At 37.5% G+C, this 24207-nt stretch overlaps 3 protein-coding genes across 4 annotated transcripts in view; all 3 read left to right on the top strand.

The window, feature by feature from the left end:
* The window catches only part of LOC135430915 (mucin-5AC), a 101659-nt gene that overhangs the window by 52901 nt on the left and 24551 nt on the right, over positions 1-24207 (top strand). Inside the window, exon 2 of one of the 2 annotated variants that reach the window (XM_064685744.1) lies at positions 4057-4192. The exons of the other annotated variant lie outside the window; for it this stretch is intronic. The gene's annotated coding sequence lies outside the window, so the exon portion shown is untranslated. The remainder of the gene's footprint in view (positions 1-4056; positions 4193-24207) is intronic. 2 annotated transcript variants of the gene reach the window in all.
* On the top strand, positions 8238-9041 carry LOC135430912 (large ribosomal subunit protein uL16-like). The gene has a single exon (XM_064685742.1). The coding sequence runs from the start codon at positions 8339-8341 to the stop codon at positions 8996-8998; it is 660 nt and encodes a 219-aa protein (XP_064541812.1). The 5' UTR covers positions 8238-8338; the 3' UTR covers positions 8999-9041.
* LOC135430897 (lipase 3) lies at positions 19321-21291 on the top strand. Its single transcript, XM_064685720.1, has 3 exons — positions 19321-19459; positions 20056-20781; positions 20851-21291. Exons 1-3 carry the CDS (start codon positions 19358-19360, stop codon positions 21244-21246), a joined length of 1224 nt encoding a protein of 407 aa, XP_064541790.1. The 5' UTR covers positions 19321-19357; the 3' UTR covers positions 21247-21291.

Genomic DNA, 24207 nt, shown 5'->3' with positions numbered 1-24207 from the left:
TGAAATTTGATAAGAAAAGTGATTGACTTCTGATTTTAAGTGTGTTGATATGACAACAGCAACAGCTGTTTACTCCGCAAATAGAAAGTAAGTTTAGCCCGGCGACTTGAGGCGCCTTTGTCATGGATGAGGACAATGCGAACTGGACGCACGAGTTGCACGCGTTGATTTCACACACGGATTGACAATTGAAATACGAGCCAAGTCAAATACGAAGACAGATCTGTGTGTGCGTGTGTGTGTGTGTGTCAGTGTGTAGCAAGTATATGTGGCAGCCACAAACAGGCAGCGCTGGCTGGGGGGGGCAGGCAGGCGGAGGAGTCTGGCAAGGACATCAGCGCATAAATTTCATGTGCTTTCTGTGGCAAACAGACAGCGCAAACAAACGGCGCAAACAAATAAAATACCAGGACTAAGCGCCGGCTCAAATAAGGTTCAAGGACGAGCAGCTTTGGCTCCTGCAATTGCCACATGCACAAATTGTGGTCAACACTTGCCAAGAAACGGTGTGTGCTGTGTGTGTGTGTCTACGGTGTGTGTACGGTGTGTGTGTGTGTGTGTGGGTTATGTTACAAAACTCATTTAAATGAAGTGATGCCTGGGCCCCTGTGCCCAGTGTTAGGGGCAAGTGCGTCCATCACTCAAGTCTGCTTGGAGCACCAAAAGTCACGTATACGCCATGCTTAACATTTCTGCAATAGTTACGGGCTATTCCGAAAAACAATTTCAACAAAACCGAACAACAAAACATAACAAAATGTACTTGCCAGCAAATTTTTGTTGGTCTTAAAAACGTTTTCGCCTCAAAAGAGACAGGTCCAAAAAATAAAAAAACAAAAACTCGTTAAATGGACTTTAAAATGGATTTGTTTGGTTAATTTTTTTTTGGTCCAACCTTTAAAGATGCAGTTAAATGAGAAACATCATTAAGTCAGATAAACTGAGTAAAAATCGAAATAAAAAGGAAAAGAAAACTCTACTATGAATAAAGTAAGACATTAAAACTTATTCATTTATATTCATTTTATTATTTAATGGTGTCATAGCCCATCTCTATTCAGACCCAACTCAAGCTGTATTAAATACGCTGTTCATTAAAACTCATATTTAGGTTTGCAGCGAAATCGTTTTACAGAATAGCCCTCATTACATGTTGGACGGCCGCTTAATATGTAATCAAATGTTGTGTATTTCGTCCCTTGCTGTAGCACACATTTCACCTTTCGAATGCTGCGCATAAATAAGGCAATAAATCAGTAAAATATAATACATCACCTGGTCGGAACTGTCCGACCGCTTGGCCCAAGCTAAATCCTTGGCAGGGAAATCGTACTCCGATTTCATGCTGGATGCGTTCAGCATTTCCATGCTGCTCGCCGTCATAAATTATGCGTGTTTTTCATTCAAGCTGCTGGAAAAATGACATATTTTTTCCATGGGGGGCGTTGCATACCATTTAGGGCGGCATGCCAAAGTTTAGGCTAGGCCAGAGGCCAACATTTCCCTCATCTACTTAAGGATTGACTATATGTATGTGTTTGTATGTATTTGCTTGGGCAATTTATGAGTTGTGTTTTTGCCTTTGCCGGGGCAATGACAAAATTAATTAAACTTCAATTTAGCTTGTCAAAAGCTGATTAAATGCAATATTCTTGGACATCGGCATTGAAAGGACGATGGAGGAAGACCCAGCAATGCGTGCAAGAACTTTGACAAAATGTCGAAGGACCAACAACGATGATGAATGGCAAAAATGCTGAATTAATATGAACCAAAAAGAAGTGGTCAACTTTCAGTGTAATTGAAATAAATTGTATTATCGTGATGACGATGGACTTAAGGAACTGCTGTGGCCCCATCAGCTTGTTGAGATATTCTTTTGATTAAATGTTGATTCGTTTATTGGCATCAAGGTTGCAAGAAGGCTGTGAAAGACAAATCTGATCCGAAATCTGACCTGAAAATCCTTTTTTAAAATATGGTTTGATTGCAAATGAAACTTATTTTGAGCTATATGAAACCTAAAGGCTTGGCTGAATATCGTATATGTATCGCGTGAAAGATGGAAATGCAGATAGATAAACAATAAATCAAAAGAATTATAGTTAAAGTGGATTTAAAAATGACTATAAGCGAGTTTTGATTTAGCAAGAATAAGTAAATAAATGAAATAAAAACTCGATTGTTGGCATTTTTAACATATATTTTTTTACATTTTTTATTTTTAAATTAAAGAGAGTTTAAGCAGAAAAGCGTCCGCCCAACGGGAGCAATTTATTGAAAGGAAGTACAAAAAAAGATTAAATCAAAAACAAAAATTGGCCTGCTGAAGCTGCTGTCCGCCCAAGGGAGCTTTCACTGTACTCGCTGACAAAATGTTCATGTTAATCCCCGAACTATTAACCTCTTTCTCACTGTGAAGCTATTGTCCTCCTGTTTAACTGACTTGGGCAAAAAGGAAAGTTCAGAAATGCTTGAGCAAAAGTTAACATATTTTACTGCTTAAAATTCCATTATACTATTACACTCAGTTCTTATCGAAAAAATTGGAAAAAATTCAAAAAACTTGTTGTCTGTTGGTTTAAAAATAGGCCCATAATTAATGCAAAAAAAAAAACTGGGAAGGGGGCAAAAACAAAGTCCTATCAGTAGCAATATTTCAGTTTTTTGCCCATTTCTTTACGCTTGGCTGCGTTGCACATATTTATTGCCACTTACATATTTGCTGCAGGGAAAATGCAACAGTTTTTAATGCAGAAAAACACACCTTAAAAATGGCAAAAACGCTAACGGGCAACGCTGTGATCCACTTACACACACACACACTCGCTCACACTCGCTCACACACACCATTTTCTTTTTAGCGCACAGAATAAAAAATAAAGGGAAAAAACAAAAAAAAAGGAAAGCTAAAAATGTTTGCATTCTGTTCCACCAAAGTTTGTTTGCGCTTGAGATAACCATTCTGTTTACTTTACTATTTTCTATGCTCTATATTATTATTTCCTTTTTTAAATAAACATCTAATGCATTATGATATACCACATGTAGAATAAACTGGAATTCTATATACAATATTCCGATTGTGAAAGTAAATTGTTTCTCGCATCGTATTGAATGTGTACATATCTTGTTTATATTTATTTATGTGTGCTCAGTTTCTTCTCTCGTGCTTACTCTCTCGTAAGCATATTAATTTCCTTTTCCTTTTTATGCTATATTCGTAAACGTTTTACTGACAAGGTTTTGCCACACAATATTTGTTACCTATTTCAATGGCTTCTCTATAAATCACAATACATAAAATTAATTATCTTTCATTTATGGCTTTCTCCTGAGCTGTTTACAGGGTATGTTATAGTCAACTCTTGTAACTTGCAACTTCATTCTTTTCCGTTTTTCACTGATGCTTTTCATTTTGACTACTTTTATCTTATTTTCTTTTTCGTTTTTAGCCATCGTGTGTTTGTGCATGTGTGTATTTGGGGTATACGAGATTTAATGTTTTGTATGTGCATTTTAAGCAGAATTTGTAAGCGCAGCTAAATCATTTCGAAGGCTTTCTACTACTACTACTGCAAAAGAGAACTGTAAGCCAACCTGCCACTTGAGTACACATATCAGAAATAGACACACACAATCATAATTCCCCAGCCCGCACACACTTCACTGCCATTTCGTTGCCATTTATCCTTATTTAACTTGAAAAACATGAGAATGGGCAAAACAAACTCAAGCAGCAGTTGTCTGAAAATAGCTCGCCTGGGCAATATCCTGTACCTCTGCCTAAAGTAGGGGATGCAAAAAAAAATATATTATATTTATAGGAACTTAGTTCACTTGCTGCATGCAAAGTCAGACAAAATTGGACATAAATATGCCTAAAATATATATTGAAAATTAGGGTAAGCTTATGTTTTGGCAGCTGGATTCGAACCAGCTACTTTTCGATTTGTGCCATAAGACACAGCACATTTTATGTGAACAACAAGCTACTTGAACTCCATCAAAAATAAATAATAAAGACTTTAATATACCGCCTTTCCCTCTTTACAGGAATTTGCAGAACCCTCTGATGCCTTATAGAGACAATGTATTTGTACAGGGTATCAGCAAAAATATTTAAGCACGTACCTAAAACTCGGACAGCCTTGGGGCAGGCCAAGTACGAAGCCACCCAGTGGAAACCTCGGTAAGTACGAATCATTTTTTAAACTCCAACCGTGGCAAACAATATTACAAATACAACTTTAGCAGCATTTGCTGGCAAACTTACGCTAAAAATGTCCATGGCAATCGGAAACAAATTTCTATATGCATATACTTACACAACGTTGACCAACACTGGCCCCCCTTTGCCAACATTTGCTCACTTGCCTGGCTGCTGTAACCAATTGTGAGGAATTTTCAATTGCTCTGCCCTCGCCTGCCTGACCCAATTTCCTCTATGCAAGTGTGTGTGTGCCTGTGTGTGTGTGTGTGTTTGCCCATGTCCTGCGTGTTACATTTAACGACTTTCGAGTTCAAATTGTACAAAATTTACGATGGTGAATATTTTCGCACTACTGCAATTGCAGCATTTTTGGGGTCTCCGGTTTTTGGTGTCCATCGGCGCGTTGTTTCGCTTTCTGCAGTTGCCACAAGCTGCCGTTAATTGAGGCGCAAAGCACCGAAACGGGCAGCGCAAACAATGTGCACCAATTGTCTGGCATGCTTTTAATTCAATTGGACACAACAACAACAACAATAACAACAACCACACCATCAAATTGCCAGCATAATTAATTTTCCAAATATCGTGCAACAATTATTTTCATTTACGAGTTGCGTTTTCAACGCTTTTCCCTGCTGCCATTAAAGTCAATTGTTTGGCTGCGGCTTCAATTGAAGACGACGCTCACGATGCAGTCAGATAGTTGGGCGAGTTAAATGGGCGCTGAAAGGCCCTCGAATTGTGTATGTCTAAAATGGAAGCTATATAATCTGGATCAGCTGTGCTTTTGTTTTTTATAAATTCGTTTTTTTCTCATTTTTTTTATTTGCTGTTTTGTTGTATGGCTTGTAAGCTTACTTTACGCTCCATTTGTGTTTTTTAGTTGCATGAAAAACGCCTGATTTTGAACAGTATAGAATTTTCAAATTTGCAAAAATTTGAATACCACTCAAAATGTAGACACAAATTCTTTAGGAGCCCCAAGACTTAGCCAACAATTAAAATTGAAGAAATAACTCTTTTTGGCTAAGCTGAACTCAAAATCCTGGTTATTATAATAACATTTAAAAAGCATAACATTTTAGAAAACTACTGAAACCATCGATACTATATACATATATAGATATATATAGATTCTCTACAAATCTTATAATAGTAAGATTATATGGAACAAAGTATTTAATAATACAGGTAACTTGTATGAAGGCATATAATTATAATATATATGTGTGTGTGTGTGTATGTATGTGTGGGCGTGTGTGTGTTAGTGTATGCATGCATGTATGTTTGTATGAATTTATGAATATATGTATGCAAGCATGCAAGAGAAGACTGTCGACTTTAAATCTTATTGGGTAAAAAAACATAAAATTTATAGATTATTAAAACTTTTGATAGCATTTAATTCACAGCTGTCCAAGCTTTGCGGCATCAGTCAATATTTGCTAACACCACATTTTACCAAAGAGCCTGAAAAGTAACAAATCGCATCGCTGAGAATTATTTCCAAGCCGACTATAAATCTTGAACCGTTTTATTAACCCAAATGAATAAAATTTGAAATAAATAATAATTATGTTATTAAAACGGTTTCTGTTTGTGCAAGAAAAATCCTAATATCGTACGACTTGAAAATCACCTAAAACATTTAATATTTCTTACTCGAAAATGTTCACGGACATAAAAAGTTCAATTTTTGTGAACTGTCAGCTGATGAATTCCCCCACCCTTTTTTTCAAAATTGCCGTGGGCAATGTCAATGCATTTTCTTATGCAACTGGAATGACAATTCAAAAGTCTCAAGAGCAACAACTTAAACAATTTTCAATGCCATCCAATTGTTGTCGCTTGCGCTATTTATAATAACTGAGTACTCTTGTTTTGTTTGCTTTTATATTTGTTAGTATTGCTAATTGCTTAGCCTTAGCCAAGCCAAGAAATCATCTGCAATTCCAGAGTCACATTTATCTCTTTAGCCATTCCATTAACAAGGCATAGGCCACACCTCAGCTCTCGAGTGAAGACCCTTCAAGTTCATTGCGGCAATTTGTCAGCGGGGGTAATGCATGTGGTCCCCCCCACCTGTGCAGACTGCCCACCTTACTTTTTGCCATGGGCTTGCCTTTGTGTGTGTCAGAGGCAACAACTCTGGTTTATGCTCAGTTTGCCATTCCTTGGCATAGTTAGGAGCTGTTTGCACAATCCACGCACAAGGTCGTGACGTGTGGTGGTCGGTGCTTGGTGTTGTTGATGCTGATGGAAATACTGACATACCATTTTCCGTAAATCAAAGCAAAGTCGCCAAACATCTGGTTGAAAATAAATAAGAAGCAATAAAAAAACTAGACATGTGAGGCGACTTCACGATGAGCGGCATGTTGCATAATTCGCGCGTGCAAACACGATTTTTGTGCGAACTGCAAAGCCAACCACCCAAATGCATCATCACGAAGCTGACACCATCTGTCCCCCTTTCCCTGTGTGTGCGTGTGTGTTTGTGGCGTGTGTTGCATGTGCCACACATCGTCCAATATTCGTGCGCGCATAAATCTTTTGGCGACTGTGGCGCACAAATATTTTAAATCTTGTCGCTGGCTGAGCTTAAATATTAAATACAAACGACACCAGCAGCAGTAGCAACAAGACCAACAGCAACTACAACGGCAGCAACAAGATTATCAGCAACATCAGCAACAGCAACAACAACAACAATAACAACAACAACAACAACAACAGTAACAACAGCAACAGTTGCTGTTGTCATTCAATTGCCGCTGCGCTTCACTCCACAATGACATCAACAACAACAAAAGCAGCCACAACATTGGTTACAATTTCCGTTTTCCTATTTTTTTGTTGCTGTGCCCATACCCTGTAACCATAGCAATGACTATGGGGAGTAACAAAATGTTGCGCAAATTCATATAAAATAATGAAGAAAAAAACACCGGATTGGAGCAAATATATCTTGCTGGATATATTAAATTTGGAATATAGGTTCATGAATACCCTATATAAAAACAAACAATAATTTCATTGTAATTTTGTCTATCCATTCAGCCGAAATAGAGAAAGTTTTTTTGAAAGCTTTTACAGGGTATGCGTTCCTTTTAAAAATACTGTGGAAGATGTATATATGGCATTTGGTGTATAGGTTTTTGAATACCCTAGAAAAACCCTTAATTCATAGTTTCTTATTATAATTATGTCCATTTTTTAAACCGAAATAGAAAAAAAATGGTTTGAAAGAATTTATAATGTAAAGCTATTTTTGATCCAATATATAAATAAGGTACACACTGGAAATATTAAATTTGGTATATAGATTCTTGCATACCCTATAAAGGACACCATACCATGCAGTTATAGTTTTGTCTATCCATTATGCCGAAATATAATATAAGGTATTTTAAGGTTTTAACAGAGTATCCGCTTTTAATTAAAATGCGGGAAGGACTGGAAATATCTATTTTGGCACAAATGTTCTCGCATACCCTATTAAAAACGGAAGAAATTAAAATGTATGTGAATGCATTGAAACACATTGGAATAAAAGTCTATAACAAACACTGTCTACATTAAACATTACTTTAATGTGTTTTACAGGGTATTTAAGAGAACGAAAGATCATCTTTCTGTATACATATTTATGTATATTATAAGTATATTCAAAAGATCATCTTTCTATACATAAAAATGTACTGGAATAAAAGCTATTGGCTTTTCGCCCTTCAATACAGACAAAGCATTTATTTACAGGATATCCGTTAGTCAATCACTTGTTTGTTGCATTTTATTTGTTTTTGTCTGTTGTTGATTTGACTTGGCAATTAATTTGCCTTCGCTTTGAGGTGTTCATTAAAGTTCCACAGCAGCAAAAGGAATTGTCAAGCATGGAGTTCTAAGTTTTAGTTCAAAACAAAAAGTTTTAATCACGATTGTTCTACATTTCATTGAACATTTTCGAACAAAGGCAGCAGCTGATGTTAACTTTGTCAAACTTGGGCATGTTTTCATTTCATTTCATTTGAAATTTCGTCGCAACACTTCCTAAGGAAATTTAGGAAAATTACGTAAAGAAATTTGTAATAAATTTTTGTGCCGTGCCGTGTGAGATATTACAAAATGGGTCGTCGGCCAGCCAGATGTTATCGTTATTGTAAAAACAAGCCGTATCCGAAATCGCGTTTTTGTCGCGGTGTTCCCGATCCCAAAATACGCATTTTCGATTTGGGCCGGAAGAAGGCAACTGTTGAGGACTTTCCACTATGCGTCCATTTAGTTTCTGATGAATGCGAGCAGCTGAGCAGCGAGGCCCTCGAGGCTGGACGCATTTGCTGCAACAAGTACCTGGTGAAGTTCTGCGGCAAGGATCAGTTTCATATCCGCATGCGTTTGCATCCATTTCACGTCATTCGCATTAACAAAATGCTGTCCTGTGCCGGCGCCGATCGGCTGCAGACGGGCATGAGAGGTGCCTACGGCAAGCCGCTGGGCACAGTTGCTCGGGTCCGAATTGGCCAGCCCATCATGTCGGTGCGTTCCAGTGACAAGTTTCAGCCGCAGATTGTTGAGGCTCTGCGTCGTGCCAAGTTCAAGTTTCCGGGTCGCCAGAAGATCTACGTATCGAAAAAGTGGGGCTTCACCAAGTTCGATCGCGAGCGCTACGAAGAACTCCGTGATGACAATCGCCTCGAGCAGGATGGATGCAATGTCAAGTATCGGCCTGAGCATGGTCCAATTGCTGTCTGGGAAAAGGCTCAGCGTGCTCTTTATGCTAATTAATTAAATAAATAAATCGAAGAATTATTGTTCATAAAGAAAATAACTAGAGGTGACCGCTATCTTCGGCAAGTCGAATATTAAGTGCACTTGTGGAAATACGGTTTAAGTATTTGCAGATAGGTGAGGGAAATCCTGCAGCTCGTAATTGCAGAGTTTGGTCTAGATATCGCTTAACAGCTTTGTGATATGCTTTAACTCACAAGGTAGGACTCGTTTCTGCCAAGTTTGGGTTAAGATATTTTGCCTTGATATATGCCAAGATATCTTACATTATATTGAATATTAATTCCTTTACAAGATACTATTTCACATAGAATAGGCAATTTTCTGATTGTCTATTATATTTCTTCATATCACACGCTACTAAATTGCCCAAAAAAGTTTTTTAACAACTCATAATCCATGGCACATCTTATGTAAACATACCAAGAAACGCCTAAGGCCAAGATAAACTTATCTATACGCACTTCTCTCGGCTTTCTACTAAATTTGTCAATTTTGTTGACATTTCCAGTGGGACAAAACGTAAAACTTTTATCTTTTGCCATGACAAGCTGAACTTTGGCAAATCCAATAAGTACTTTAAAACAAAATATGACAAAAAAAAAAACAACAAAAAGTAATATGAAACAAAATTTAGGTTTTCTTTCACCTTTGTTGAGTCGTGCAGACGCTTGTAGAGTTTATTTAAATGTTGACACGAAATTTGTAACGCGCAGAAGGAGATATCTATAGCCTCCTAAAGTATATATATCCCATGTCAGCATCAACAACCGATATAGCCTTGTTCGTCTATCTCTTTCTATAAAATCTGTGTCAGGTCCTAGCTTTTATTTTGGCAGTTCTTATATGAAATACTTTTTGTTTTTCAAGATATATTAATTAAACTCGTCATTTAAGAGTTTACCATGCTTGTTACTTATGAGATAAATCTTATGAACATCGGACCAGTTTATAATATGGCTATTATAGAAAGAATATGAAACAATTGGTCGTATGTCTGTAGGGTATTTATTACTCGGCGTACCAAAGTTCCTTCCCTGTTTTACTTAGCTTATCGTTTTGCAGCGCTGTTATCCAAATACACCAAAATTATATATATTTATATAGCTACCTTTATATCTAATCCTCCGTTCGATTGCGCCAGATCGTTGACAATTGAATGCAATTAGTTTTACAATTTTCGACAGTCATCGCGACCGACTTTGAAGCATTTGTCAAACAATTAAATTGCAATTTTCGCAATCGCCAATAAACCATTAAAACTCGCTCAGGCAGCATAATGAGCGGCGCCCCACACCCCCCCCCCCCCCCTACTCTCCCTTTTAGCACCAATACAAACGAAAATTGAATTTGATTGATGACCGAGAAATTCCGGTATTGCCAATGTTGATAATGCTGTCGTATTATGATTTTAATGAGCAACAAATGAAAGTGTTTTAAGCCAAAATTGCGAGTGAACACAAGTGTGAGTGTGAGTATGAATATGAATACCAACCTGAGTATACTCACTTCATTGCCTAAAGTTTGGCTTTTCAGTTTCTTTCGAGCAAGTTTTTGTTGTTGTTTTTGTTTTTCGCCTTTGGCAATTCCCTGACCTATGCCCAGCTCGTAAGAAGTGCGTAACCCTCTTTTGGCTTAGAGCTTGAATTGTGAATGGGGGCCATTCACAACTTTTGTTAGAGTTTGTCTGCAGACTAAAAATAGCCTTTAAAAGAAATATCATAATGGAGCTGTCGTTGGCTGAGCGCGAGCCCATTAATAATTTGTTATTATTATTATTTTTTGCTGCCTGAAATATGCCCGTTTTACAGACAATTTAGGCAAGCAAAAATAATTTCCAAACTTATTTCATAATTAACATATCTGTATAATATGAATATTTATGCTTTTCAAATTGCCAAATGTGCTAAATAATATTTATGCAAACATTTTAATGGCTGTGAATTCATTTACATTATGATAAATATGAATTTACCGAAAAATACGTTTATTAAAATTCATATTGAAAAACAACAATTAAATTCATGCAAGTACATTTGCTTTAATTTGATATTAAGTTTAATATTTAAGTTTCCTTTAGAACATTATTAAATTCTTTGATTAAATTAGTATAAGACTTAGTTGGAGGCTGTTGCCATGGAGTGCATTTTAATTTAACATCAAAGTTAGCCCAAAAAAATATCTTAGATATTTAAATTTAACCTTAGCTACACTTCTTCTATTATATTCGGTTTTTTTTTCATAGCTCAAATATTTTTCCAGCATTTTCTTTTTCTAATTTAACCACACGTTGGCTTTTGTGGAGCTTTCTTGGACCCAAATTCGATTTGATAATTTGCTAGTAAAATCAATAAGACTCTGGGTACAAATTTGTAACCAGAACGACAAAAACTGGTCTCGACCTCTGAGTTATTCCGTACAAGTTTTGGAATACGCCCATTTGCATGCCCCTTTCTCATTCTGTTTCCCGAGTGCTTCGTGTTGCGTTTAGAATTCATAAAATATTCTGTAGAGACTGCATAGAAATTGTGCTCGAATGACTTTTTGTCTCTGTTGTTGGCCATTTAGTTGCCAGTTTTATTGTATTTTCCAAGTCGATGAGCTCCAGACATGGAAAAGCCGCACAATTTGAGACCCGCACCACACCATCATCACCCAGTTGGAGTTCACTTGGCCGTTCCGAGTGGATATTGAATTTAATTTTTATTGGCAAATGTAGAAAACACTTTTGTTGCCGTTGCCGTTGCCGTTGCTCTTGCTGCTGCTGCTAATTGATGCATGCAACTGTCTGTGGGGCATCAGTCAGCCAACAACTGATTGCCAGCAGCTCTCACCTGGCTCTGCCTCTGGCTTTGGCTCTGGCGTTGGTCCAGGTAACAAGAGCTCAGCGGCGGAGCTAATGGAGTAATTACCAGTGCATTGAAATGTGGTAAAGCTGCACGTGAAATGGGTGAATGGGTGAGTGGCTCAACGGTTGGGGAACCCAGCACGCTCCACCGCATCGCACCGCACCGCACCTTGCCGCAGCCCAACTCCATTGCTGGCCAAGTGAGTGGGTTGACTGTGTAAGCATGCAGGTCTGCTTGTTGTGCCCTTAACGAACGGGTAACAACACTTTATGCGGCATTTTATAGAGACCTCCAAGTCAAATTAAATAAAATTAAGTTAATACTTGTGCCTGCCCTGTTCATATCCAATGTACATTTTCATTTGGTTTTAACTATATACACATTTATTTTATTTATGTTAAGTAAAGTTATGTATTTCTTAAATAAATCTATATTTTTCTGAAAACTAGATTAAAATTTATTTATAAATTAACTAGATTAAAATTTATTGATAAATTATTATTAAAGTTATGTAGATATTCATTTGCTAATACCTATATTTATGTAAACTTATTTATTTGTTTTAATTAAAACCATGTACATCTTTATTTGCTTATGGCTAGTTTTAGATTTATTTATTTATTTTAAATAAGGTTATGGACTTCTTTACTAAATCTTCATTTGGTTATAACTAACTTCAAATTTATTTATGTATTTTTATTAAAGTTACTTACTTCTAAACTAAATGTTCATTTGCTTATGCTAGACTTATAACATATTTATTTATTTTTATTAAATGTAGTATCGTCTATATCTCAACATAAAAAATAGAAACGATATCTAGAAAATATTATGCTTGAAAGAAAGTTTATTAGCTTGATATTGAGGCATAAGCCCACCACAACACTCTTTTAGATAGGGCATATGAAATTCGGTTTTAAATGTTTGCCCCTTTTTTTATTTGTTTGTCTCGCCGTCTTTTGGCATGAGCCAAAGCAACGAGGCGCCGCAAGTAGCAGCTTGGTCGTAGCTGTCTGGCCCTATATCCAACGCCCCTTTCTGCGATATCCACTACCCCCTCACCCCCTGCTCCCCTGCTTCCCTGCTCCGGCCTTTCGCATTTTACCACTTTTCCGCGAAACGCTCGAGTAAAGCGGCGAATTATAATACGAAACTCTTTGGCCAGCCGGGCATATCAACAGTTGGCTGCCGGCGTTCAAATTGTTTGTTTGTCAGTGTGAGCGTGAGTGTGAGGTGGGGAAATGGGGCGTATAGCATTAAGCATAACTTTTGATTTGTGTGAAATATCTTCAGTCGTCGTGTTATAACAGACGCCACAAAGGGAACAATTGGGCGAGTGGCTGTTGCGTCTTTCTCGCTGTCGCATTGTCTCGCCGAATACATTGTTCAATAATCGCATAATGTGTTATACATTTTACAAAACATGTTCATATTAATGACAGTATTGCGCTGCCACAGCGACGAGAGTATTGAATTGCTTAATTAAAACTAATTTCCTACGCGCCATAGTTGCGCCCATTTTAAATTAATAAGACAAAATAAAAACAGAGTTTTTTAACAATATGTCAGCGCAGCTCGTTATCACAATAATGGAAAATAAATCGCTGTAATTGATTTTCACCATGAATTAGAAATTGCTTCTATTTTTTTTTTGTAATTATTCTAGTTAATGTTTACATATATTAATGTTTATTTTCTTTCTTTCTTTATTTTTTTTTTTTGCCACAATTATTTTAATGAATTTAATTTGTCATTTTAGCTCTGCATGTGGACAAATTATAGTTGATTGAATCGTCCGGCATTCAGGCGTGTTGTGTGTGTGTGTGGAATTTGATAGATTTGAATGGCCTTTTCATTGTCAGTTTGCTGTGCAGCAACCCTTGAACATTTAATGACCCTTCCTGGTTTACTGCCAATCTTAATCGCCATTGGCCTTGCCACAGTGGCCATTAAATAAAAATATAAAAAAACATAATAATAAAGAGACTAACATCTAAAAGCGCAGCAGCTCAAAGTGAAATGCATTTTGCTTTGATGCTTTTACCAAATATTTTGTTTAGACGTTCAGTTTGTTAATCAGCTCTTATACTTATTTACGCAGCACGTATAAGAGTTGCATTGAGTTCGGTTCAGTTGTGTTGTGTTGTGTTGCTTGCCGCAACTTGTTTGATGTTGTCTGAGGCTTGTTGCGTTTGTTGTTAGCATGTTGGAATGCAGTTTGAAGGCTTCGTTTGAGTTTTGAAATATAATTGAATATGCACCATTTCGAAGTTTTAAAGGGCCTTTTAGCTGTTAAACGGATCTAAGGAATTGGGAAGGAAAGGCAGACAGTATCAAATGTGCAATTGCAAGAAATTGAAAAAAGTTTATCGTTAACAACCCAGAATTAATACACTTTTCAATCAAAAGACATATTTTACTGTGCCAGATATTTGCCTATTGGGCCTATTTTTAAAGCGTTTCCAATATAGTTCGAACTGAGTTCGCACCACAGAGTTTAAATCATTGAAGTTTATTAGAGCTTTATCTATGTAATTGAATTACATAGTAGCATAAAACAAATCCACAAAAATCCATTAAATAATATGAATCCATGTGTTAAACCCATTTCGTACATCTTAAAATATATATATTTGTTTAAAGCCAAACAAATTCGATTACAAATTTGAGTACCAAATATGTGCTGTAATTTATTTCGTAAATTTTCAATACTTAACACACGCTAAGTCGATAAACGCGCCACACAATTAGTGACCACCTGAGCCAGCAGAGCTGAAGAGGCTGCCCCTTCAACCAAACATCTTGAGGTGCTAAGAAGGTTGCAAGAGCCAACGAAGCTGAAACCGAAGCTTAAGCTGTGTTGCTGCCCCCTAATGAAGCAGCCCAAATGCAATGCATCAGCAGCTAAAGACCCGCTTAGGGCAGCAGCGCGGTGGCGGGCCAGAGAGGGGGATGAGGAATGGGCAGGTGAAAAAACAATACAAACGCAGTTGCAACTAAATGCGGCAACGTTTTGTGGAACAAACGTTTCGAATAATTAAAATGCATGCGTTGCAACGCGAATGTGAAGAGAGGCGAAACCAACTAATTGGTCTTGCATGAGTTGCTGATGGAGAGTGAAAAGTGCAGGGTGTGGGGGAGGGGAGCAATGTGCCACAAGTGGTAGCGAAAATCGTGTTACCCATTTGTTGCACAAATTTGTTGTAAAGCATGCAAAAAGTCAACAAAACAATTTTCGCTTGTTTAGCCAACACAAATGTGCCAAATCATGGCGATCACATAATTAAACGCCGGCTGGACACGAATTAGGCCCGCAAATATGTAAATTGTAAATTGTAAAAAAATCATTACTTAGCGAGCGGCGATTTACGAGTAACTGCAAATGCCGCCAAATAGTGTCATAGATTTGAGTTGCAGACCCTTTTCCACACAAGCAGCATACAAATTGTAGCTCAAATATACATACATATATGTGTATCTGACAGATACACACACACAAATGTATGCATATATCTCACAGATACGTGCAGGCCATAAGCAACTTTTGGCCATATTTTACAATTTATTGTGCCTGTCAATTGCCAGCAGCCAACGAGAACAACAACAACAACAAAAAAGAAGAAAAAAGATTGTAGGGAAGTTATAAATGTATCTCCCATATAGAACTTATTGTTCGCGTCATGCGTTTGCATACATGTATATGAAAAATACTCGTAAGCACATTTATTCTGCGGAAAATATTGCACTTTGATTTCTCAAAAAAAAAAAAAAAACCAAAAAGAAGACGAAATAAAATAAAATGTGGCAGCTTAAAAATGTGCAGTTATAATAAATTTTGGCAAAGTTGCAGCTCAGATTTAAAAGACAAGCAGACAAATGGACAACTTTGGAGCAGCAGCAACTGCAACTGAATATGGCCCGAAGGCAATTTTAGATATTACCAACATTTTCACTCAACTCTTGGGAAAGAAACAGATAAAAATAAATTTAAAATAAACTTGATCTGCGCTTCGCTTCAGGAATACACTCATAACTTATTTCATTGCTCAGATATAGTAGCACAAAAGGACAAGCATATAATACACAAATATATAACTAAAATATATATGTTAAGGTTTAACAACGTGCTCGACCAATGCCCCAAATACCTGAGCTTTGAGAAGTCTAATCTTAGCTTTAGGCAAAATCGCGCCTCTGTCCTGATTTCTTCACTTTTAACATCTTTTAACATTTCAGGTAAAATTTTAGATGTATTCTATTTTCTATTTCTATTTCTATTCTATTTTTGTGTGCATGTGTATGTATTTAAATAATAAATTTTCTCGTATAACAAATGCTGTTCAAGTAAACTTTCCGTTGCGCTTTAAAATTAAACAAAATATAAGTATTTTGTATATCGCCCTACTTTGCGATTCTCATAAGTTAAAGTATTATAATACTTTCAAGCATTGAAACGATGTGCATGTTTAAATGTTTACTTATACCAAACGCAGATGTCTGTGATTCAAATATAAACAGAATATAAATATTTTTAATATCTCCCTTCTATGCGATTCTCACGAGTTCAAGTAATACTTTCAAGTATAAACGCCCAAAAGTATAAATGTTCACTTATACAAAACGTAGACCAAGTCAACTTACCGCTGCACTGCAAATTTTATGAAAATATAAGAATTTTGCTATACCGCCCTTCTATGTGATTCTCATAAGTTTGAGTAATGCCTTCAAGCATTCACGCCGTGATTATATATATCAATTATGTTAACAAGTTCACAAGTTATTCCCAAATGTCCTTTTTAATCTTTAATCTGAACTAATTTTCAGATTTGTTGCAATTTTGTTCATGGCCTGAACTCTAGTTTGATGCTGCATCCATAATTGATGCGCACCAAGTTTGTTTGCTTGAAGCTTCGGCACATGGCAACATTCTTACATTGTTTGCATAGAGTTTGTTGCTTCTCAAAGGATTTGAGCTATTTTTAAATTCAAAATCAATAAACGATATCAATATATAATTGGCCTTAAGTGTACGAGCTTTTAAATCTTGTTGCTGTTATTGTTGCCTGCTCGTGTGGCATTCATCTGGGGCATGACCCGAGCCCAGGCCACAGCACAGTCAAAACTCGCAATGTGGCCAACTCATGTGCGGCTTCTGCCTGCAAGTGGCTTTTTGACTTTGGCCATTAACATAAACCTGACACGTCTTTGTCGACGCCTCTGACGAGTTGTCAGACAGTTAACACTCGACTCGCCTACTTGGCTATGGATATGTACGTGTTGGTGGTTGGTGACGGCCCAAGACATTACTTTAAAGATTTATGATTAGTCACGATTTCGAGTGCTAAACGATTTTGGCAACGAGCTGCACACAGTTTGCAATTATTTGCTTTTGTCTTATTATTGTTGCTTATTTCTTTATGCAATGGCAATTCAACAACTATTCGCGGGTGGGCATTGGGCAAACACAGTTTGGCGCTCGTCAGCTGCCAATTATGTGGCAAGTTGATTGAATTATGAGGCGTGCGTTTTCGAGTAGCCGATGCAAAGCTGCGGCAAGTGCAGCTGGCAGCAAACCGCAAACAATTTAGCGAACTAGCCTTGAATTGCTGTCCATCTATCCAGCAGCATTTACAGCAACTGTAATGTTACAGTTTATTGCCATTTATATACCCTGTAAAACCTTTTTAAAGGGTATGCGTAAGACAGGCTTCTCCTTTAACCATCTGATACGCATGGATTTCATCAAGATGATGTCAATTCCGAAACCATATTAAACTATTTTCCTGCTGTAGCACCTCGTTGAACTCAAAGCTTATAAGAACTAGTTACGACATTTTCGTAAAAACTAACTATGATAATTCAAAGAATTCTGCATTCATACCTGTCATACCTAGGCTTTCCTCCTTTCTTAATGAAATTAATTTATTGAAATTGAAATTATGAACAAAATAACAATATTGGTCATATTATACTTTTTTACAGGGCATATTCTAGTCGTATCTTCTAGGCTATATCTTACCCCATAACTTACCTCGTTTTTGTGCAATTGCAATTTTGTGTGTGCCTGGTAATTTGCTATCGAATGTACTATTTCCATTTTTCCTACGCTACTTCACATAATTTCAAGGAACCGAATTTACATTTTGGTTTATATGACTTTCCCCTCGCTCTCTCTGTCAATGTCTCTCACTCACTAGCTTTCTCTATCTACCAGCTATAGCTGTTTCGCTCATCCCTTGGCTTGGGCGTTGACAGTGCCCTCGGTCCTTGACGATTCCCCATTGCTCGTAGTTTTGTGGCTTTTGGCATGCTTAATGCCAATCTCTATGCGCCACATGAGAGCCACACGTTGCACCACTTGCACACGGCATAATACAGAAAAATGAAAAAAAATCGCAGCAAGTCAGGCGCAACACGCAGATACGCGTACTTTGTGCTCATCAGCCCGCTGCACAGGCTCGATTTGGTGACTGCCACAAGGAGCACCTGCAATTAGGCTTTCGATAGACATGAGCAGGTCCAGCATTAGTATGATATCGTTCTTGATTATATGATTGAGATTGAAACCAAACAATATAAAAGCTTGAAACTCAAAATCAAAAATAAATAATTGAGGATATAATAATGATAGTGATAATAATAAATAGTATAATAATAATAATAATAATACAAATAAGAATAATAATAATAATGATATTAAGAATAATAAAAATATTAATACTAATAATCATGATATTAATAATAATAATGATAACAATAATAATAATAACAATAATAATAATACTATCATTAGTAATAATAATATTAATAATAATGATAATGGTAATGATAATGATATAAATAATTATAAAAATAATAATGATACGGATAATGATAATGATAATGATAATGAACAGCTTTTTGCTGCCTATATATGATTCATACGGGTACGTACTCGAGCTCTACCCCGGGCATAAAAACTTTTGTATTAAGTGTCGACTCGTAGCCTGACTGCGTACTTCCATTATCTATATACATTGATTATTTTTGATTGAAATATTAGTAAATATTACAAATCTTAATTGAAAGTGAGCAACATTTGATATGATCTCAAATCGTACGAAATGCGATAACCCCGCATATTTTTGTCCCTGACACTCACACACTTTGATCCCTAGATTTATAGAGACAACTGCTGATGCCCCGATAATTAGCAACATTTATGGTTTATTTGTGTTAACTGGCAATTATTGGGAATCTTTTATGGCATAAACCCCCCCCGGAATCGAAGTGTGCGCATTCGAACTGATTAAAACGCACATAAATCTCACAAGGATTAGCTAAATAGAGCCGGCAAGGGGGCATATCTTATCGCGGGCATGCCAAAAATAAAGACTCCAAGTCAAGTGATTCCCAATCGTTAGATAAGATTTGCAGCTCAAATTTAAGTAATCGACAAGCATTAGTAAAGTCATTTAGTTTAGTCGTGCGACTACTTTGAAGCTGACCAAACGTGAATTAAAATAACATGCTGAAGGAAACGCTGCTCATCCTGGCGCTGACTGCCGCAGCGCTGGCTGCCGACTATGATCCTTACCTAGATATACCCTTTAAGCGAGTCAAGACTTCGGTGAGTGTCAGCACAAATTGCGGTTTAATAGCTAAGTGTGTTTACCTTAGAGTCAGGCACGTGTCGTGCTCTTGTGCTGCGTGTCGTGCTCGTGTTCGATATTTAATATTCGTGCTGTTCGTTAGTGTGGAAATTAAAGTGTTTAAGATGTTCAAGAAAAATCCAGATAAAAAGAGAATTAAATAAGAAGTGTTTTAATATTGAAATTGAAAGTTACTGTGAACATTTTTAAATAAAAAATGCAGCTAAATTATTATTTTCACGTTTTTTAATATTATTCAGAGCATATTTCTAAATGCTTAAATTTTATTAGAAAGTTACAAATTATTTATTAAATTGCAATTATTATTTCAAAGCTACCAAATAACAGCAGAAGTGTGAATGAAATTTAATTCAATGGCTACAAAAAGTTTCAATTACAATTTAAATTAAAAAAAAAGAAGAAAATCTTAGATTTAAAACTAAAATGGAAAACGAAAATTTAAATCAAAAGAAGTGTCGTGTCTTTAACGTTGCTTTCGTGTTCGTATCGTGTCACGCGCACATCTCTAGCTTGTCTATAACATTAAGCAATGCTCTGCGTTGGCATTTTGCAGGCTGAACGCATCGAATCGCATGGCTATCCGGCCGAAACGCACGAGGTGGAGACCGAGGATGGCTATGTGCTGAACATGTTCCGCATACCGTATTCACCCAAGCTGGGCAATGCTGGACAGGCACAGCGTCCGGCTGTGCTTATACAGCACGGCCTGTTCAGCTGCTCCGATTGTTTCCTGCTCAATGGGCCGGACAATGCTTTGGCCTACAACTACGCGGATGCGGGCTACGATGTCTGGCTGGGCAATGCCCGTGGCAATATTTACTCCCGTAATAATACCAGAATAAGCACGAGTCATCCATATTACTGGGCATTCAGCTGGCATGAGATTGGTGCCTACGATCTGCCGGCCATGATAGATCACATCCTGGCGACGACCGGTGAGAAGGCGGTGCATTATGTGGGTCATTCCCAGGGCTGCACCACATTCTTTGTGATGGGCGCCGAACGGCCCGAGTATAATGCAAAGATTAAGACCGCCCATATGCTGGCCCCGCCAATTTTTATGGGCAACACCACGACGGACATTATCCTAGCCACGGCCGGCTATGTCGGCTCGCCGGGCTTGGGCGCTGAGCTGCTGCAGAATCAGGTGTTCCTGCCCATGAATCCCATAATACAGCGCATCCTGGACACAGCCTGCAGCAATGATCCCTATCTGTTGAACTACTGCAAGATTCTGGCCATGATGTGGGGCGGTGACAGTGAGGGCAATCTGAATGTGGTAAGTAGCTGAAGCTCTGGCTACGCTCCTAGCTCGACTCTCGCCTCTCGCCTCCCTCTCGCTTTGCAGACGCTGCTGCCACAGGTCGCCGAAACTCATCCCGCTGGCATTTCCACCAACCAGGGCATTCACTTTATACAGTCCTATGTATCGAACGAGTTCCGTCAGTATGACTGGGGTCCAACTAAGAACAAGGCCACTTATGGCTCGGAAGTGCCGCCATCGTATGATCTAACGAAGATCACATCGAAACTCTACCTGTACGTGGGCCTGGCCGATGAGTCGGCAAATGTCAAGGATGTGGCACGCCTGCCGCCGCTGTTGCCGCAGCTGGAGGAGCTCTACGAAATACCGGATGAAACATGGGGTCACCTGGACTTTATATTCGCAAAGCAAGTGAAAGAGGTTATCAACGACAAGGTTATAACCACAAGTGAGGCCTACGATCGACTCTACAACAACTGAACGTTCAGTTTAGTCATATATAATCGCAACTAACTTCTGTCTTAATAAACGTTTTTGCCACAAGAAGCAAATCTGTAATGAGTTATGTTTAAGGGGTAGTAAGAGATTGAGAGAGTGAGAGAGAGAGAGAGGGGGAGAGCGCGATTAGTCGCAGGCTACTCCGGCTAATTACTCTGCGAGGCTGCTCACACTGCCTTCTGTAGCTATTTTTTTTATTGTATATATATATATATACCCTGTAGCCATATAAGTGGATTAATGGGGTATCATAAAGTATGCCAAGTGCATAAAAATGTTAGATAAGCCTAACCAATTACCTTTAAAGTATAAAGAAAACTGTAGTCAATAACTAGATAGTCGCATTGCTTAAACAAACTAAGGTTGTGTAAGCTATTACATGTTACTGGACACCTCTCGCAATTGAGTGGAATTTAATAATAAGGGCAAGTTTAAGCAAGTTTAATCTGGAATATGCATATAATATAAAGTTAAGGATCTTTCCTTTAATCAAATAATACTTACAGAGAAGTTATTCGAAGTCCTTTAATATCTAGTTTTCTAAAGCTTGCATAAAATTGCAAAAATATATATTTTGTGTATATTAGGAATTTACAAATATTTTATAACAATCAGTTTTAAACATGTGTGTTTTCTAGGAGTCAACAATTTTTTAATTCCCTATTCATAATTTTATTTAATATGGCTCAACAACTAATAATGTTTTTATGCTTGACATTTAATAGCTTTATGCACTGAAAATTTGAGTATAAAAATACGGTATACATATAAAACCTCTTCATCTACTGTACACAGGGTATTTGCTCGTCGCATACTCTTTCGCAATACGCACACTTAATTGTTGGTTTGCTTGTTTGTTTGCTTTTTTCTTTTTTGTTGACAAAGTTGTTTGCGAAGCACGTGGTTAACACCAAGCACAACTTACCCGACAGCTCGTGTCGGGCTGTAAACCGTAGAATAGCTGACAAAATTATAGTAATTAGCGCCTGGCTGGACCGTCCGCTGCTGTTTGTTAGCCTGGCCAAGAGCTGCAAATACGGTTATAATTATGATTTACTGGCTTAAGGTGGGGTAATCGAATGGGTCGCCTTATAAAGCCAAACACAATTATTGATAGTACACGAAGTGCATGACTAAGAAATTGGAAATTCCATTAGCTGAGTGCGGCATTAAATTATGCGAGCGAAGGAGTCCAAATGTTACGTTTCAATGGGTTATTGGTCTTAATAGTAATGGATGATGATGATATATTTTTATATCGACGTGAAAGATTTATTGATGCCTTTTAAGATTATTCGAATTATGTTAGCTGAAGAATTGGAGAGCTTTAGACAATGTTATAAATTGTAAGCAATACTAATTAGCAATAGTTTATTTATACATAAAAATACAAAGAGCGGGACAGAGGGGGAGAGAGCGAGCGAGAGATAGAGATATGAAAGCATTGGAAAAGTATAAACAAATTTATAAACATTTTAAGCAGCAGAACCTTCTATAAAAGTACAAACAGGCATTTAAGATTTAATATAGTATCTAGAGATTTAATTAATTTAACTATAATATATACAGGAATAACATAAAAGCCAGACCCGAAGCTAAACCCGCATGCGAGCACTTTAGAGTGCTCAAATGAGTGTGTGAGAGAGAGAGAGAAAGAGAGGGAGAGGGAGAGAAACTCAGAGAGATTTTCATGTGCAGAGCTTCACCACAGGCAGCGAAGCAACGGAATATTCATTAATGACAAACCGCTGATGTGGAAAATGGATAATGCAGCCAAGGATGGGAATGGACATGAAAATGGGGTTGACAATCAGGATGGGACTGGGGTTGGGGTTGTAAATGTGGATATCCTGGGGTCGAATAGACTTCTGGCAAAATAAAAATGATAACAAATTAAAATTAATAAACTGTAAGGGATTTGTCGGGCCCAGACAAAGGCCACTGGAATTCGGTCACGCCCATTAGGTTGTGTCAGGTGTCCTTGATATTAATCCTTTATTTGTTCGCATCCAATTTGCAGCCGAAGGCAAGCAAAAAGTGTTAAAAGTATTTCTCATGCGGCAAACTCAGCAATGCCAAAGTTTTTACTAGACAAGCGGGACAAATGCAGCAGCAGGAGCAGCAGCAGAGAATTACTTGCCCCTAAGTGTATTTTTTTTTGGCTTTAGCTGGTTACATATTTTAGATGGCGGAAAACAGGCGTCAAAGCGGCAGCGACAACAATCACAGAACTTGCGATTGTGAATTGAAAAATTTGCGCTTAAAAATGAGAAATGCAAAAGTTTGACAAAAAAACAAAAGAAATTTTACAAGTGGAAAATGGCAAATGGCAAATGACGCAGCGTCTGCTGCGTTGCCAAATGTTTATTGTCAAAGTTGTTGCAGCAAAAGTTTTTTTTTTTTTTCTTCTTAGCCCAGTTAAAAGAAGCGCATTTATGTAAATAGTCGAGAATATTTATGTAAATGCGTATGGCTAAGTAAACACTGCGAGCATTGCTATTTAAGGTCTGACACTTTGTTGACGCGCAAACTTTTTCCATTTGCGGCAATTAACTTGTAATTTGCATATTAAATGAGTTGCGAATTTGCATAAGCTGCAAAATATTCAAATCCAACCGACAGTTGGCCGCGCAAGCAGTGAACACACACACACTGCACTGCTTGCCTGCAGAGAGAACTGTCAAATGGAATACAGACAAGCAGTGTGTATACCAATAAGTATAAGGTTGAAAACTTAGCTAAGCCGGATTAGGAGAAACAAATTGAGTTTGAAAGAATTGTTGAAAAAGTTTGATTGACTGACTGACGAACTGTCTGATTGATCAATTCACAGCGCAAAACAGTAAGAGCTGAGCAGCTGAACTCCGATGTGTTCCAAGGTAGTAGGAGAAGGCTTTAAAAAACTAATGTATGACATTTAAGTATAAACTTCACCTGGGCAAC

This window comes from Drosophila montana, unplaced genomic scaffold (genome assembly GCF_035044405.1).
Source record: "Drosophila montana isolate Dmon_TW-CO22-7 unplaced genomic scaffold, ASM3504440v1 contig_309_1, whole genome shotgun sequence".
In the NCBI taxonomy this organism is placed as follows: domain Eukaryota; kingdom Metazoa; phylum Arthropoda; class Insecta; order Diptera; family Drosophilidae; genus Drosophila; species Drosophila montana.
The sequence above is the reverse complement of the archived record's forward strand: the minus strand, read 5'-3'. Positions and strand labels throughout refer to the sequence as shown.

Coding starts and splice junctions, on each gene's coding strand:
- LOC135430912 (XM_064685742.1), top strand. CDS start 8,339: ATGGGTCGTCGGCCAGCCAGATGTTATCGTTATTGTAAAAACAAGCCG.
- LOC135430897 (XM_064685720.1), top strand. CDS start 19,358: ATGCTGAAGGAAACGCTGCTCATCCTGGCGCTGACTGCCGCAGCGCTG. Junction 19,460..20,055: donor TTAAGCGAGTCAAGACTTCG/GTGAGTGTCAGC, acceptor GGCATTTTGCAG/GCTGAACGCATCGAATCGCA. Junction 20,782..20,850: donor GTGAGGGCAATCTGAATGTG/GTAAGTAGCTGA, acceptor CTCGCTTTGCAG/ACGCTGCTGCCACAGGTCGC.